Source organism: Typopeltis vanoorti, chromosome 21 (genome assembly GCF_054136105.1).
Source record: "Typopeltis vanoorti isolate ZY-2024b chromosome 21, IOZ_Tvanoo_1.0, whole genome shotgun sequence".
Classification (NCBI taxonomy): Eukaryota; Metazoa; Arthropoda; class Arachnida; order Uropygi; family Thelyphonidae; genus Typopeltis; species Typopeltis vanoorti.
The window spans coordinates 88,175,821-88,195,269 of record NC_143569.1 but is presented as its reverse complement, the minus strand read 5'-3'; the positions used below and the strand labels follow the sequence as shown (position 1 = coordinate 88,195,269).

At 36.4% G+C, this 19,449-nt stretch overlaps 1 protein-coding gene across 7 annotated transcripts in view; it reads left to right on the top strand.

Moving 5' to 3' along the window:
• Positions 1 to 19,449, top strand: part of LOC150095089 (spectrin beta chain-like) — a 577,773-nt gene that overhangs the window by 369,820 nt on the left and 188,504 nt on the right. For all 7 annotated transcript variants that reach the window (XM_090411296.1, XM_090411299.1, XM_090411298.1 and 4 more), the window contains exon 32: positions 9,848 to 10,056. In XM_090411296.1, coding sequence (XP_090267422.1) covers positions 9,848 to 10,056 — 209 coding nt within the window. The remainder of the gene's footprint in view (positions 1 to 9,847; positions 10,057 to 19,449) is intronic.

The following is a 19,449-nucleotide window of genomic DNA, read 5'->3' as shown; positions in this document are numbered from 1 at the left end:
AACAAAAATTACATCCAAGACCACCTGTATGGAAAGTCAGGATTGGCAGACCATGCTATGGATACTCTTTTATATAGAATGAGATAGAAAAAACATCTATGTTACATAGAAGTCATTATAGGTCTGAGAGACTATTCTTAAAATCAGCATCGGCTGTGAAATACTCTCCCAACTTCAACAAGTATGATTGCATTAATTTACCAAAGATCTGGGAGACTATCATTTTAAGACCTAATAGTTGGTCTTCTCTAAATTGACTTTGCAGTTAGCCAACCCATAGAGAGTCCCATGTAAGGACATTAAGTATCAGTTACAATTTAAATTCTTGCCATAATTAGCTCAGTGCTGCGTGCCTATTACAGTCATCATTGTGATCTGATGATGTTGAATAGAAAATCAGTGAAATATTAGTGTTTTAATAATTAAATTTTTTCCTCTTGTCATTGTTTATACCATTAAGCATTATTATGAATAACGAGTACTTTATTGGTGAGTGAGTCAAAGAGAAGTATGACAGATATTGTTTAAAAGATGATTAGCAAAATGTAAGGTCTTGAGGTTTGGGACACATCGATGGGATGCTGCATACTCTGTTGGAGGAGCCATACTGGAGGAAGTAGGGAAGACAAGAGATCTGGGAGTTGTTGATTGATAGAAACCTGAAATTTAGGGGATATATTGCAAAGGTGGTGAAGGTAACACAGAGGATTGCTGCAATAATGAGAAGGACACTGACCTGATAAAAGATAAAAGAGATAAAAGCGTTATCATTCCGTCGTATAAGACCCTGATCAGACCACACTTTAATTATTGTTCTCAGATTTGGTCCCCAGGATTTGAAGGGGATAAATTAACTGTGGAAAGGTATAAAGGCGGATAACAAAGATGGTTTCAGGACTGTACAATGTTAATTATGAGGATGGGCTGAGGGAATGTGGACTGCAGAGTTTGGTGGATAGAAGGTGAGGTGATATGATTGAGACTTTTAACCTGTTGAAAGGTGGTTAGGTTGACACTGGGGAGTTCTTTCGCATGGTTGAACAGCGGGAAAGAGTGATGACAAGAGGCCATCCCTGGAAGTTACAAAAGGAAATCGTGAGTAAGAGGGTGAGGAGTGGTTTCTTTGCATGGAGGATGGTTGAACTGGAATGCATTGCCTGATGGAGTGATGAGAGTGAGAATGGTCAATGAGTTTAAGGAGTGGTATGATAGACTTTGTGTTTTTTAGGAAGGACCTTCCATGATGAGTCTTTTGACTCTATGGAGGCCTGGATAATAAATAATAATAATAAATTATTTCTAATGATCTTTAGTTTAAATACTTTCAGTTTCATTAGTATACTCAGAACAACTTAATAAACAAAGCCTTTCTGCATTACTTATCATCAGATTATTATTGATATCAAATTTAATTGTCAAGTATGTACTCATTTATGGATGAATAAAAATTTTTAGCCATGTGCAGACCAGTACATTTTTACACACACTAGCACCATTTCCAAGAGAGTATATATCTGAGTAAATACACTCTGAATAAAACTACTACTTGATAAGTTCTGCAGTATCAAATTGACCTGAAATCAAAATTAAATGAGATCGATTTTGCAGTGTTGCTGTTGTTATCATATGGAAGTATCCAGGATACCAGTATTAGCATTTAGATCTGAGATGAGGTATTTGGTCAGAAATTATTACTTCCTAGCTGGGGGAGGCAGGCTACCATTATTTCTCAAAGTGTTTTATATCTACAGATCTGCTTGTTTACAGGGCCAGTTTGCCTGTTTTTGAGGGATGAAAAACCTGAGTTTCTGAGAGAAAAAAAAAAAAAATTTTCCACCTCTGTATGGGACCGGCTAACTCACCTTTTAGTTAAAAGCATAGACAGGAATTGAAACTGTCTCCTATAAAGGGGCTTCATCTATACCAACTGAGCTATTGAGGATCCTGCATTTTGCATTTAAAATAGAAATGAAAAGAAACAACATGAAAAGGCATACACATGTTTTTGATTTATATGAAGTCTGTTTTGATTTGTATACCTGGCATGAATGATTTGAAAGGTGAAAAGTATGCAATGAGAGAAGATATGAAAGAGTTTGCTTATAAAGATTGTAAGCCTGTTGCCTTGGTATGATAAGACTGAATTGAGAAAATGGAACCCATGATTACTAAAGAGTCAGTGAGAAGATTGTGAGGAGTAATGGTCTGCAGTTTATAGATGTATGGAGTGAATTTCATGGACAAAAGGACTTATATGTCTGATGGACTGCATTTGAAGGGTTTGGGAATTAGATGTTTGGAAAGAACATTGTTCAGTGAGAGGTTTGAAGTAGGAAATCAGGGAAACTGGAAGTATTAGGGGGATGCAATCACGTGGGTTCAGACATCCCTGACACAAACGAGTGTGTGTGTGTGTGTATATATAAATAATTATGCAATGTTGAATGTGGTTTCAAAGGTTGGTAATGACATTATGCAAAGATACTGGGTCCAAGGCAGTAATGAAATGCAGGTACATGAATGCCAGAAGTATCAGAAATAAAGGAGAGGAGTTTTTGGAACTGGGTAGCTTGATTTAATCTAAAAATATAGGCATCAGTGAGACCTGGTTGACAGAAAATGATACAGTTACAGGGACAAAATGTAAAGGATATTGTATTTTCAAGAATAGAAGGAATACAACAAGAGGTGGGATATTACTGGTGATAGCTGAAGAATTAACCAACAAAAATAGAAGTCGAGGAAGATTTTAGATCTAGGGGAGTTCATTAATTTGAGACTATCTGATGCGAAATAGAGACCAAAACAGGACAAAATATATTATTGGTTGCTGATATAGCCCAGGGGTGGGAGTTCCACAGGAAGATGTGGATGTCATACATTGATAGATTAATGCAATGAGTGTGAGCTGAGCACTTATTATGGGGAGTTCAACTATGAGAGCATAGATTGGAGGGAGGAAAGGTGGCATGGCAAGATGGAACCAGGGGTTTGAGAGTGCTGGATCTGGTAATAGTATCAGATTATTATTATTATGGGTATCTCCATGGAGTCAGCAGACTCATCGCAGGAGACCCAAACTATCAAAACAATATCTACCATATCTGTTCTTGAATTCATTTACAGAAGAAGAACTCGCAACTGAGTCAGGCAATGCATTCCACTCATTCACCACCCTCCAGGCGAAAAACCTCGTTCTCACACCCTTGTTAACCACACTTTTCCTTAATTTCCAAGGATGACCTCTTGTTTTTCCATCACTGTCACTCAGCTGAAACATTACCCCTGCATCAGTTTTATAAAAACCTTTTAGTAATTTAAATATTTCTATCATATCCCCTCTTCCCTGCCTATCAACCAACCTCTGCAATCCACAAGCTCTCAATCTATCAATCTGTAGGGAGCATTTTTTACATCACTTACCAACTTAGTCACTCTCCTCTGAACCCTCTCCACAATCTTCTCATCTCCAAGGAATCCAGGTGACCAGACCTGAGCACAGTAATCCAAATGTGTAAGTATCAGTGCTTTATAAAGGGGAATAATAACCTCTTTATCTCTGGATGTTAGTGTGTTCCTCAATAACCAAGTAATCCTATGTGCAATCTTGGACATCTGAGCAATGTGTCCCTAAGTTCCTAGCCTCATCAATCTCTTGGAGTACTGTTCCATCAATGTAGTACACAGCTGGTAATCTTTTAATCCCAAAATGCATAACTTTATACTTTTCCACATTGAATTGACATCCATTTCCTTTTGCCCATTTTACCAGCTTATTTAAATCCTCCTGCAAACTTTCAACATCAGCTTGATTTTTTATTGCGCTACCCTACTTTGCATCATCAGCAAACAACTGAATATCTCCCTTTAAGCCATTTCCTATATCATTTATGTACAAATTAAACAATGGCCCAAGCACAGAGCCCTGAGGCACAACACTGGTCACCTGCCTCATCCTGGACTCTGCTCCTCTATACACCACTTTCTGGTATCTCTCCCTAAGCCATTCTCCTATCCATATCACCAGTTTAGTATCTATCCACATATGCTTCAATTTGTGCAACAGTATTCCATGGAATATCCTGTCAAAAGCCTTAACAAAATCCAGAAGTACCACTGTGTAGTCATTTCCTTTATCCAACTCAGATGTCATTCTATTATAAAAAGCTAATAAATTGCTAAGGCAGGATCGACCTTTAACAAAACCATGTTGACCCATATAGAGTATCATATCCTGATCCACCCATTCTTGAATTTTGTCTTAAACCAACTTTTCCAATACTTTTACCACCACAACCGAGATGGTGATTGGTATGTAATAAACTACCGTGGTTTTAGAGCCACCTTTATGCAAATGAACTACTTTGCCGTCCTTCCACTCCCTAGGAACCATACCAGAGTTCAAACTTAAGTTAAATAACCAAGTAAGAGGCGTTGAAAATTCCTTTGCACATTCATGCAACATCCGAGCTGATATTCCATCTAAACCTACAGCAGTGTTCGCATTTAAATTTTGCAAAATTCTAAGTACCTCTGATTTCTTAACTTCAATTCTCACATTAGTTATTACTACAGGTACGGAGATATTCTCACTTGGGTGATAGACTTTTGAAAAGTGATCACTCAGTAACTCTATTCTTACATCTGAATTGGTCACCTCGATACCATCAGCACCCACTAAGGTTATTCTTCCTTTTACTTGCCACATAGCAGAAGAACTCTTTGGGATTACTCTTGATCTCCTTGGCTAAGGTCTTCTCATAATATGTTTTAGCTTTTCTTACTATGCTGGTAACCTTCCTAGCTTGCGCCTTGTACTGCTCATGGGTGTATTGATTGCCTTTCTCTTTGTAAATTCACCATAACATTTGAAAGATAGATTTCAAATGTTATGGTGTTCATATACTGTGTTATGAACAGATCTTTTTATTTTCATATATGCATATTGGTTCATGAATGTTCAGTATCTGTGTTATACAGCCAACCATTTTATCCATATTAATGATAATTATGTCTAACTTTTAAAACTTTTCATTTTTATACTTCACTGGCATATAGTGTATTCATTTTTGTTTCAGCATTAGTTATGTCACTCTGCTTTTATAATTTTCATCTCTTCTCAACTGATATGTTTGTTTACTCTGTGAGGTATCACAATCCCTTGTTACTCTATTATTTCAGTGTATATAGATTGTATTAGGAGAGAGAGAGAGAGAGAGAGAATTACTCTTTCAAGAGTTTCATTTGTATTAGTATTATTAATACCATTATATTCTGAGTGAAGACAGTGACCTACTTCAGTTTGAGAAGGGATGGCCATGAATAAAAATAGTTTGCAAGGGCAGATGTTTACCAGGATTGTGTGGCTTGTACACTATTTTCCATAAATTTCATAGTTAGTCTTAATTTCAAAGAAAATTAAATGATATACCTTGACAGGTCACTTTATCCCACTTGAATCACTACTATTTTCAGATGTGACCTAATTTTCTTCAACCTTTACTTAACAGCTAGATATTCTTGGCAAGTAGGGTGTGTGCTTTGTTTATCTCAGTCATCTGGTCTTTACTGTTCTGAATTTGAATCACTTCAAGATCAGACTATTACACCAACAATATCATTTTCCTGTCTGAGCATAATATAAAATAAAATTGAAGATGCCAATGGTAAGATTGAATTAAATTGTAATTAAATTAATTATGTAATAAATAATTAGAAAAATAAATTGCATCAGAACTTTTTTCCCTTTAAGGAAATTATAGCTTTATAATAAATATAAATTGTTTTATACAGTACATGTCTTTATTCATTGGGAATATCAACCACTTTAACTTGTATAATTTAAATTAAATTTCTGCTTACTATCTGATTAATAAATTAGTAAACAGAATTTTAATTAAAACTAATTATTCCACAGTGGCACTATTTAATTTAAACTTAAAACTTTTTTTTTTTTTAGTTTTTATTTACATTATGTATACAAAACCATAAGTGTTAATGCCTTTAGAAAGTGTATATCCTTTTTCAAAACTGTGTACTTCTGGTGTTACTGGATCTTACCTTAATAATAACAAATAGTGTGTTTCAATCAGAAAACGTAACTTATAAAACATGCAGTTTAACTGGTCGTTAGTCTATATACTAGTAGCCCAGTCATGAAGTTACTTCATGTGCAAACTTTGTTTGCTTACACTTGGATAAAGGATGAAATAAAGAGTATAATTTCTTGTCATCTTTAATTTATAATTTGTAGTTTTCATTGAGTGTGTATCTTAAAAATGCCTTTGATAATGCTAGCTTGAGCTGGCAAAATATCAGATTGTAAGTATTTAATTTAGTTATTATTATTATTATTATTATTAGCAGCCTTTGTAGCTCAGTGGATGTGGCGTTTGCACACCATGGCACTTGACCGCACGAAGGAAGACTTCTTGGTTTCGAATCTAGTCGGCAACTAGAAGAAATTTTTCTAAGCCTTTTTTCAAACCGTTTTCCGAGTTAGTTGATCTCTGGCACGGGCAAGTTGGTTTTTTCTCCTGGAAACTCGGGTTTTTTGTCCCATAAACTCAAGAAAATCGACCGTAGAACCCATATTATTTCAGACATTAAATACGAGTGTTAGGGACCACGAGATGGTGGCACTTGTTGAGCCGTCTCTCTTCACTGCATGCTGCTTAATTAGTGATAGCCTTGGGCCAGCTATCTCTGATCGGGTACTAGTTGAGATTGAACTGCCCACTCAGTCTCCAAAAGTTAGATAGGGCTAAAACGGCCTCGCTTACTCCCTATATACGGGAATAAAAAGGCGTTAGCTGATTATTATTATTAAGTTATCTAGTTTATTACAGAAATTTCAACATGAATGTGAAACAATTTTTTAAGTATTAAATACATTTTTAGCTATATATATGCAGTGTACATGCAGTAGAAACAAAAAATTATGAATGAAGTTTAGTGGAGAATTCAAACCTTGTGATTCAAACTATTTGAATTTAAATTTTTAATGCAAACAGTTCAAACCACATGGTTGGAATGCAATTGTGCCATCAGCTAGATCATTAGATGGCCAAACAATACGTTTTGTTTAAAACTTTCTTTAGATCTTTTAGTTATTGAAAATTGTAGAATAGACCTGCACTTATCTGCGATAATGTGGTAACAAAAATATTAAAAATAAAGAACGCTGTCAAAAAAGTTTTTTTTAAAAAAAAAAAAGAAAAGACCTCTCACATATCCCTGAGGGTACATATACTACACATTGGGAAATACTATTTTAGAACACTTCAAACTGCATCAATTCACCTAGTTCTCAGTCTTGCTCTGAGTCATTTATATTTCTTGCATCCATCACCTGTTTTACTAACCTTTCCTTTCCCATTCTGTTTTAGTGACCATCCCACACGAATTCTAACAACATTAAGTGTCTCTCTAATAGCTTTATTTTAATCTGATTCTGTCATTGATGTCATCTATTCATTGTAATTTTTATCAGAACTCTCATAACGGTCATTTCCAGTTATTGATACTGTCTTATTTCAACCCATCTCTCAGATTCATAAGTTAAAATTTGTTTGAACTCTGTCTTATATACAGCCAATTTAGTGTTATAAATAATTTCTCCCTCGTGCTGTATATTTAATCGACATCTTACCATACCAACATTGCTTATCCTATTGTCCATTTCCATATTTAATGACCATCTTCACTAAAAATAGTACCACAATAGTTGAAATGTTTTACTTTATAGGTTTCCCATTCATAGTTCAGCTGATGATGTTATCAATGTTCCTGCCTATTTTCATAGTCTTTGATTTTTGATTTTTATATCAAATTTGTTTCAGGAGTTATTCAGTTTAGTTAAGGGATTCTGTAGGTTTGTACTAGATATATTTAAGAGTATAATATCATCTACATAAAGTAAAGGGCTGAGATTTACATCTTTGAAATTATATTCTGTAGCAATTTAAACCAGAAATAAACGTGATGGCATTTTCATGCCAGCAGCATAACCTAGTTAAACAAAGCCCATGCTTTCATTGGGCAACTAGGATGAACAGTGAAAACTTGGGTAGTGGAACAAATACAGCATCAAAAAAATTTAAGATATGCATAATGTACGTAAGTAGTATCCACTGAAAGGAAACCAAACTGGCAGAAAAGGTAGAGAAGTACCATGCCAATGTCATTGGAATTACTGAGACAAAGAAGACTAAAACAGGCAAGATCATGCTAAATAATAAATATAAGATATCATATTTGAGAAATAGTAATCACAGAAAGGATAGGAAAGAGCAATGGCAGCATTCAACACCAAACATGATACTTCATCATAAAGTGTAAAGATACTTTACACTTTATTCTATTTGCTTTATGTCTCCAGTGATGTGGTTAGTGTTTTTCATGGTGAATGGTATGAATAGTACAGGTTTATAGCTTATTGTTGTGTTTTGTACTGTTTTGTGAAGGTTTTTTTCATCTGCTTCTGTATATACATCACCAAAACCCTAGCAAGGTATCTGGTGTCTTGGTTGGTGGGTGAGAGATGAATTTCAGGAGACTTATCACTAAAGTTGTAAGGGATACCCAGAAAATAGTTGTTATTATTATTTTTGTAACCTCCATGGAGTCAACAGACTCAATTTGGGAGGCCCACTCAACTGCAACATGTCTATCATAATGAGCTTTGGGAAGTTATTTACAATGCACAATACACTCTGGCAGTACATTCCACTCACCAACAACTCTCCACACAAAAAATCTATTCCTTACATCTTTCTTCACCACATCTTTATAGAACCTCCAGGGATGCCATGCAGTTTACATTCTTCGTGCATTTGATCACTGCAAACTGTCTTGTACTTCCTCCGTAACTTCTTTTGTAACACTCCTTGCTTGATTTCACTATTCATCCATCTCACTCCTACTCTATTTATTCACTGAACTCTTGGTATTCAGTTATTCATTGTTTGTGTTAGATACTGTCTTATCATTTCCCATGCTCTGTCAACATCTTTTTCATCAATTCAATGTATTGATGCTAGTTGACTATGGAGCTTTTCATAATCACTCACCTTATAGTTCCAAGCATAGACCTTCTTGATTACAACTTTTTCTTGTGTGAGTAACTTCCAGACCATTACTTCATAATCACTTTCACCAACAGGTGGCAGCATTGATACCTCATTCACAACCACATCCTGTGAGGATATCATCAAATCTAACACCAATGAACCTCGTCTTGCTTCCATCATATGCTGCTTTAGATAGTTATCCTACAGAAACATAACAGATTCACTCTCTGTTGCTATACACTATCTCTTCTTTCCGATGCACATTCCTATAATTAAAATCTTCCATATATAGATTTCTATTAGATATACTATTGTGTTGATCTCAACTTCACACCAAACATCATTATAATTTCCCATAATGTAACAAGTATTTCTCTGTTCAGTGTAGTAACGATTACCCTCTTTTTTTATTTACTAATCCAAGTTGCCTAACCATTTCTTTGCAATTACCCTTTACATCAAATATCACATCAGTGCCTCTACTTGCCTTTTACATTAGCATCCTAACTTTTCTCATGGGGGAGGGGTGAATCATACCCTTTCCATCCCTAATCATATTTAGTCCCCCCTTTTTTTTTTGTAATATTCCTAGCATTTGTAAATAAACATATCAACTTAATTTGGATCCTTCAATACCAACCCAGTGTTTTGGTTATATTCTGTTTCATAAAATTTTGTTTCTCATTGTCATGTCATTTATATTTAAGTAGTACATCAAAGTAAATTCATGAAAAAAATATACATTTTTATAATTTTTTCAAAATCTATTGTTGCAGTATTACTTTGATGCTTCTGAGGCAGAAGCATGGATGAGTGAACAAGAGCTATATATGATGGTGGAGGACAGAGGTAAAGATGAAATCAGTGCTCAGAATCTAATGAAAAAACATGAAACTTTGGAAAATGCTGTTGAAGATTATGCTGAAACTGTTCGTCAGTTGGGAGAAGTAGCAAAGCAGTTAACTACAAGTGGCCATCCAGAAGCGTGAGTGATTCATATTATTGAGTAGAATTAAATTTTTCTAATAGCATAATATAGTATCAATAATATATAGTCAAATTCCCAATTATTTAGATTAATAATGGGCTAACTAGAATGAAACCAAAGAGTCAGGGAAACTAGATCATCTTGGGAGGAACATTAAGGGTGTGTGTGTGTGTGTGGGTGGGTGGGTGTGCGTGTGTGTAATCAGCTAGGATGTGTTTTAGTGATAGGAATGTCAATGAGCATGGTTATGAATCTGCTGTATGGATGGACTACACTTTGGTTTTTGGCATTTTGAGTGTGTGTGTGGGGGGGGGGGAGAGTTTCCCAACTGGGCCAAGCAGACCATAGATTTAAGTATAAGAAAAAGCAAGAAGATAACTTATGTCCATACATAAATGCCAGGAGCATTAGAAACAAAGTGCTTGAGTTTGTTGCTATCAGAATCAGATTTGGTAACTGGAATTCATGCACTGGATATAGTATTTTTAGGAATGACAGAAGAAACAGGAGAGTACTGTAGATGACTTGAGTCCAGTTAGGATAGAAGCACATGAAAGCAATAAAGTATATGGGAAATGATAATCATTTCCCATATACTGAGTTTGACTATCTGCTATGAAATGGAGGCTAACAGAATGAAATATGTGGGGGTGTTGCTATAGATCTAGTGGTTCATTTGCTAGGGATGAGGAAATGCATTGCTAAATTACCCAGATGATAAATTAATTACTAAATGAGTAATCATTATGGGTGACTTAAATTATCTAAATATTGATTGGATATCAGAGAAACTTCATAATAAGATGAAAAACTTATTGAGCTGTTGCATGACAACTTTCTCAAGGCAGTATATGAAAGAAGTAACTCGAGGTCAAAGAGCGTTTGATTTGATCACAGCATCAGAAAGTGTCTAAGTTAAGGATATGACTATTTTGCTACCAGTAGGTGACAGTGATCATGCTGTACTGACCTGGGAAGTGTCAACTGTATGGATATTCCAATTGGGACAGGTTATATGCTGAACTCCTCCAAATCTGGAAATTATGAAAAACTTAGGAAACTATTATATTTGGTTCTGTGGTACCAGTTGTTGAATGGGGAAGATATCAACAGTGCATGGGGAGATTTGAAAAGATGCTTAATTGATGCAGTATCTGAATGTATCCCTAGAGTCCAAAGAACAAATAGAATAGGAGCAAAATGGATGCAATCTCAGTAAACAAGAGATCCATAAGAAGATGATGTGAAAGGAATATCATGAGAAAACACGGCAGTGCTTGTTCACAGCATGTGCGACACTGACGAATGTGGCCAGCACCAGAAAGATACGACTAGTGGCGAGGCGTGAAGCGGGACGGGAATACGTACATATATGAAACCACGTAAGTCGGGGTATGACTGTATTGGAAAAGTTGGTAAAAGACAAAATTCAAGAATGGGTGGATCAGGATATGATACTCTATAGGGGCCAACATGGTTTTGTTAAAGGTCGATCCTGCCTTAGCAATTTATTAACTTTTTATAATAGAATGACATCTGAGTTGGACAAAGGAAATGGCTAAACAGTGTTACTTCTGGATTTTGCTAAGGCTTTTGACAGGATACCCCATGGAATACTGTTGCGCAAATTGGAGCAAATGTGGATGGATACTAAACTGGTGATATGGTGGAAGTTTATTTTTCACTTGGTTAGACTATAATAAATTTAGTTTAATCCTTTTATCCATGTGTAAGCAAACAAAGTTTGCACCTGAAAATATCTTCGGGACTGAGGTAAGGTAGTGCAACACCAGGCAACTCCGAGCAAAGGTGGACCAAGCTTTCATTACTCCTTGTCTCAGTATCTCCCATAATGAAAAGCACATCTCCTTACGGAAATGTATACTGCTATGCATTAAGGGAAGGGCCAGTGCCCAGACCGGTTTCAACCTTTATTGAGGTGTCGTCTGTGGGAGGCAGACCCAAACGTGGAGATACTAAGGCAGAAGCAATAGGAGAGGTCATATTTACCTAAGGTTGAATCCAGTCTGGGTAATGGACCTTCCCTTAATGCATAGCAGTATATATGTCCGCAAAGAGATGTGCTTTGCATTAAAGGAGATACTGAGACAAGGAGTGATGAGAGCTTGGTCCACCTTTGCTAGGAGTTGTATGGTGTTGCACTACCTTATCTCAGTCCCGAAGATATTTTCAGGTGCAAACTTTGTTTGCTTACACTTGGATAAAAGGATTAAACTAAATTTATTATAGTCTAACCAAGTGAAAAATAAACTTCCACCATATCACCAGTTTCGTATCCATCCACATTTGCTCCAATTTGCACAACAGTATTCCATGAGGTATCCTGTCAAAAGCCTTAGCAAAATCCAGAAGTAACACTGTTTAGCCATTTCCTTTGTCCAACTCAGATGTCATTCTATTATAAAAAGTTAATAAATTGCTAAGGCAGGATCGACCTTTAACAAAACCATGTTGGCCCCTATAGAGTATCATATCCTGATCCACCCATTCTTGAATTTCGTCTTTTACCAACTTTTCCAATACAGTCATTCCCCGACTTACGCGGTTTCATATATGTACTTATTCCCATCCCACTTCACGCCTCACCACTAGTCGTATCTTTCCGGTGCCGGCCACATTCGCCAGTGTCGCACATGCTGTGAACAAGCACTGCCGTGTTTTGCACGGTCTTCATTCATACACAATTTTTATAGTTTACAAACCTTGCGATTGTTTAATGTTATGTTCTTGATAAAAATTTTATCACATAAAAAATGATAATGTCGTCCAAAGGAAGCAAGTCCGATTCTTCTACAGCTAGCAAGAAAAGAAAAACATTTGAAACAAAACTCAACATTATTAAGGATTTTGAAGGTGGAAAGAAAATTTGTGAGCTAGCAAAGAAGTTTGATCTACAGGAATCCACAGTAAGAACAATCATAAAAGAAACGTTTACAGATTTTGGAGGACATAGATTCTAATGAGGAATGAATGGTAGCCACAAGGTAAGGAATAAAAATTCATTAGCTTGCTATGAAGAAATTTCGCATCACAAGAAAAAGACATTATGCCGTCAGATGAATCTATTAGATTTTATGAAACCATTGACATCAAAATAAATTTCTTTTTTTTATGTACGAAAAACTACAATTATGATTATATTTCTTAAAAAAATAGGTGTTTTTGTAGAACTTTAGTCCCAATTAACTAATATTTTGTATGTTTGTATGCAAAATTATACCCGAGTTACGCGAATTCGACTTACATGCTTTTTGTTGGTCCCACCTACCACGTAATTTCAGGGTATAACTGTACTTGTACCACCATTCCCAAGATGGTGATTGGTCTGTAATTAACTACCACAGTTTTAGACCCACGTTTATGCAAAGGAACTACTTTGCCTAGGGACCATACCAGAGTTCAAACTTAAGTTAAATAACCAAGTAAGAGGCATTGACAATTCCTTTGCACATTCATGCAACACCCCGAGCTTATATTCAATCTAAACCTACAGCAGTGTTCGCATTTAAATTTTGCAATATACTAAGTACCTCTGATTTTTTAACTTCAATTCTCACATTAGTTATTGCTACTATAGATACAGAGATATCCTTGCTTGGGTGATAGAGTTTTTAAAAGTGATCACTCAGTAACTCTACTATTACATCTGAATTTTTCACCTCAATACCATCAGCACCCACTAAAGTTATCCTTCCGAAGTTATTCTTCCTTTTACTTGCCACATAGTGGAAGAACTCTTTGGGATTTCCCTTGATCTCCTTGGCTAAGGTCTTCTCGTAATCTGATTTAGCTTTTTTTACTATGCTGGTAACCTTCCTAGCTTGAGCCTTATACTGCTCATGGGTATACTGATCGCCTTTCTCCTTGTAAATTCTCTATAACATTTTGCTCTTTTTTTTGCAGATCAAGCTTGATACTACTACTCATCCATCTAACGCCTACCTTGTTTGTCTTCCTGACCATGGGGACACAATCTGATATTACCTTCCTCAGATACCTGCTGATTTTTTCCTATGCACTGCTAACATCTTTTCCCTGGAATATGTTCTGCCATGGGATGGCTGCAAGCTCACTTCAAAGCTTGTTATAATTGCCTAACCTGTAGTTCTTTAATTAAAATCCCTCATAATAATCACTAACCCTGCACTTATTGCACTAATTTGCTGATGCATGAATTCAATATCATCCCGTACCCCCTGGCCTATAGCAGCAACCAACTGTATATTTGGTTACGTTGGTCACTATTTCACACCAAACCACCTCAAATGAACTGTCATTCATTTGAGGTGGTCTGGTGTGAAACTTGATATACTACTTTCTTTGGCTGCAATTCATCAGCTATTATCAACAGTACTGAAATGTACCGAAATGTGATGCGTATGTGATGAATGTGATGTGTACTGAAAATACCGTACCCATCACATTCATTTCCAGTGACCACATCTTCTGCTGACAGCCAAGTTTCACTAATGCCTACATCTTTTGGTGAGATTGCACTGACTAATGCCAAAAATCTTCCCTCTTATTTCGAATGCTTCTTGCATTAGTATACAAAAATTGCAGATTCCCTTTAGTTCTTGTACCATCTTTAGAACTGATATACATGTCACTAATTTCAGTAGTCCCATCCATGCCAATTTTTATCCACTCTATTCTGCAATTTATTCCGTGAATAAGGATCAACAAATATACAATCACTGCTTAAGTTTCTCCCTCTTACACTCAACCTTTTCAATTTTGCTTTCCCTGCCCAATTACTTCAACTTGTTCGGAAAACAGTAACTTCTTCAATCGCTTATGACCTTCCATGTTCAGATGCAACCCATCTCTTGCATACATCTGTCTTTTGCCTTCAAACACACTCCAGACATCAACAAATTCCAGACTTCTTTTTATGCACATTCTTGCAATCATATCATTCATTATCATCACTCATTTACTTAACTCATAATTGTCAAAATGAGGCAGCACACACACACACTATCCTCCCATTGACACATTTTCTTCTTCATGATATCTAACAATGTTCTTAAATCTTTTGGTACCCGATTTATACTACCACTCAGATCATTTGTACCCACCATAACTATCATCTTTTCTGCATCATGCTCTCTCTTTATTGCTAAAGTTACTTTCTCTATTGTTCCACCAGCCAATCACTCCTCAGGCATACCGCTCTTCATACCCTTAATCATAGAATCACCATATATTTTACCACTCATAACTTCATTCAAGCCCAAACAAGCGTCACTCACGGCCTCATTTTCTACGCTATTCAAGATGACTCTCCCAGTTTCATTACTCAGTGCTCTTTTATTTACTCCCTCACTCTCACAACATCTTGTTTCTTCTAGACCTCTTATGCTTTCATCTGTTGACTCCCAATCACTCCCATACTTAATCCTGTTCTAGTTACTTCAGCTAAAGAAATATTCATAGTCCTAATTTCTCTATTCAACACATTTAACTCAATTTTAATTTCCAGAACCTCCTTACTGAGCACTTTCAATTCCTCTTGCAGAAGATGAAGGTCACTTTTCATTTTCAGGAACTCCTGCCGAAGTTCTCCCACTATGGTCCCGACATCTGCTTCCATTCCTAATCTCTCCAGCCTATCCCGACACTTCTCACATAGGTAGACATTTTCATTCTTCTCATTTAGCCAAACAGTCCACAGATCCTTCACATTCTTCGGTGCATACATATAAATACATAAAAATCCAACGCAGAGCCAGACTTTCGTATAGAAGTCCTCCGAGGTCCTGACGTACGTCTCTTGTTGGATGACATCTTTAGATGCTAAAGTGGTTAAACAGCAGTGAAAACACAATGTATACAACAGAGTTTCAAACAATAACATCACTGAAGGACACTTGTATCCAACCAAAACACAACTGCAGCACAATTTGAGACAAAAATTCACACTATACTTTAGTTTAAAAACACGTTTTCTGGCATAACTCAACACAACCGCCACATTCACTAGCGACCTCACAAAAGTAAACATACATGGATGGAACATATTCAAAGAATGAAAACAGAAAAATTACCAAAACAAGCCTTATAGTACAAGCCATTAGTAAAAAAAAAACCAGGACGTCCTTTAAAAGATTCAACCATGACTTCTAAGGCTGGAACAGACCACTCTAGGCCTAAATCCTTGATAGACATGATGATGATGATATTTCCTTGATGACTTATCTGAACAGTGGCAAAGTTTATCTGGGTTAGAAGAACAATAGCGTGAAATGAGGAATTGTTTCTGTTCATTGCTTGAATATTACACAGTGCAGAATACTATGCAGCGTGTTTTACTCATTCTGATCTTTTGCCCCTGTGTTCTTGTAAATAATTACACAGTTAACTCACTAGAACACCTCCTAGATGATCTAACATATTATACAGAGTAAGTTAACTCTCTTTATTGTCCATTGTGTCTGAACTATTTTGAACATTTTGTTGAGACATTTGTAGTAATTGTATTATTATTATTCAGGCCTCCATGGAGTCAAAAGACTCATCACGTGGGGTCCTTCTTAAGAAACACAAAATCTATCAAGACTCATCGTGGGAGGTCTCTCCTAGGAAACACAAAGTCTATCATATCACTCCTTAAACTCATTGACCGTTCTTGCTCTCACCATTCTATCAGGCAATACATTCCATGGTTCAACAACCCTCCATGCAAAGAAACCACTCCTCACCCTCTTGCTCACAGTTTCCTTTCGTAACTTCCAGGGATGGCCCCCTTCTCATCACTCCTTCACGCTGTTCAACCAAGCGAAAGAGCTCCGCAGTGTCAACCCTGTAACCACTTCAGAACAGCTTAAAAGTCTCAATCATATCACCTCTCCTCCTTCTATCCACCAAACTCTGCAGTCCACATTCCCTCAACCGATCCTCATAACTAACATTGTACAGTCCTGAAACCATCTTTGTTATCTGCCTTTGTACTCTTTCCACAGTTAATTTATTCCCTTCAAATCCTGGGGACCAAATCTGTGAACAATAGTCTAAGTTTGGTCTGATCAGAGTCTTATACAACAGAATGATAACTCTTTTATCTCTGTGATCAGTGTCCTTCTCATTATTACAGCAATCCACTGTGTTACCTTCACCACCTTTACAATATGTCCACTAAATTTCAGGTTTCTATCAAACATCAACCACAGATCTCTTGTCTACCCTACTTCCTCCAGTATAGCTCCTCCAATAGAGTATGCAGCATCCCATCGATGTGTCCCAAACCTCAAGACCTTACATTTTGCTGCATTAAACTGATATCCTCATTCATTTGCCCATCTATCTAGCTTATTCAAATCCTCTTGCAGGGCTACCACATCTGTACCGTTATTAATAACCCTTCCTAGCTTCGCATCATCCGCAAACAACTGAATATCCCCCTGCAATCCACTGACAATGTCATTGATATGAAAGTTAAACGATATGGGTCCCAGTACTGAGCCCTGTGGGACCCCACTTGTAATCCTCTGCCTCCTTGAAACTGCCCCACCATGCACAACTCTCTGATACCTATCGGACAGCCAATCCTGAATCCAGTTGACCAACCTGACATCCAGACCCATGTGCTGCAACTTAAATATCAGCTTATCATGCGGCATCCTGTCAAACGCCTTTGCTAAGTCCAAGAAAATGGCAGTATATGCCTTTCCCTCATCTACTGCTCTTGTAACTTTATTATAAAAGGCTAGCATATTGCTAAAACAAGAGCACTCCTTCACAAATCCATGTTGACTCTCACAGATAACATTACCCTCGTATGGCCAATGCTGTATACGGTCCCTAACTAATTTCTCCAAGATCTTAACAACTACTGATGACACACAAACTGGCCTATAATTAGACACTTCCAGTCTGCTACTGCCCTTATGCAATGGCACTATCTTACCATCATTCCATTCCCTAGGCACCTTTCCCAAAAATCAAAGCATGCCAGAGGTACTCAGTGTTCCCAGGTGGTTACCCTCCCAAGCACTAACTAAGCTCAATGCTGCTTAACTTTGGTGATCGACGAGAACTGGTGCATTCAACGTGAAATGACCGCTATATCTATGTTTTACTAGTAACTGTGTTGCAGTTATGTGTAAAACATCATGAAATGAAGGTATGTTTTGCTTTGTATTATGTAATGTATATTGTATTTGTTTTCTTGAATGTTTTTTCTTAATGCTGTCCTTTTATTTTTAATTGTTTTTTATGTTTTGTGATTTATGTGATGTGTTTTGTGTGATGTTTTGTATTTTTTGTTGGTTTTTCGGTTTTTTTTCCCTGAAAATTTTTTGTTTTCTGTCTTAAGTGTGTAGTATTTTGTCATCACTTTAGTGTGGTGCCATGTGGCTGAAACAATAGATGTGGCATCAGGCATGTGACTGTTTAGCAGGTCACATGGTTTTCTGTAATTCTCATTTATTAGAGAGAAGGCGAGGTCTCAGATACTTGTATAGGTACCACATGCATTGTCACAGTAGTTACTTCCTGGCAATGACATTCATTCGTCATCAATTTTATGACACGTCTTCCAACTACACTCCTGTGTGATGTAAAGATGTTTCATAAAAATATTTCACATAAAGATGTTTCATATCAAAAAGTAACAACATGCTTCTTATATTTATCCAGAAATTATCATAGTACTATTCATTTTTCTACTGAAAGTGCAGAACAGAGAAGTGATTATTTTCAACATTGTTTATCCTTTATGCAAATAACTTTGAAGCTTTTAAAAGCCTTTTTTTTATGTAGTTTTCATATACAAAAGGTATTGGTAAACTTATAGTACATTCATACTGTGGATGGGCTAAGGATTTGTTTTTTCTTTTAATTATTTTTTTACATAGTCAGGAAATCCTGGTTAAGATACCAAACATCTTTCAGGCCCCTAATAAGCATGGCAGTAGTCTCCTATGGATGATGAAATTCATCTTCCATCTAAAGACAGTTGCACACATCCATATCCATTAACAGCAGGATTTGAACTTATAGCCTGTTAAGTGGCGAATGAATGTGCTAACCACTTGATCAACCAGTTTGGCAGAACAGTAACTTGTTTATGAGGATAATTATCATGAATATATCTTATCCTGAATTTCAACAATAAAAATGATGCATAAGTTGTAAATGATTGGAATGCCTTGCCTGAGAGTGTGGTGTCTGCAGAGAATTTGAATGTGTTTAAGGCAAGGTATGATGAGCAATGTATATGACAAAAGGACTTCCTAGATGAGTCTTTGACTTCATTGGATCTTAGGACAATAATAATAATAATAAATGCAATTTCTTTGTTCCAGTCTGTACTATCATAACTAAAATCATCCATAATAATCACTCTTCCCTTGTTCACTATCCCAA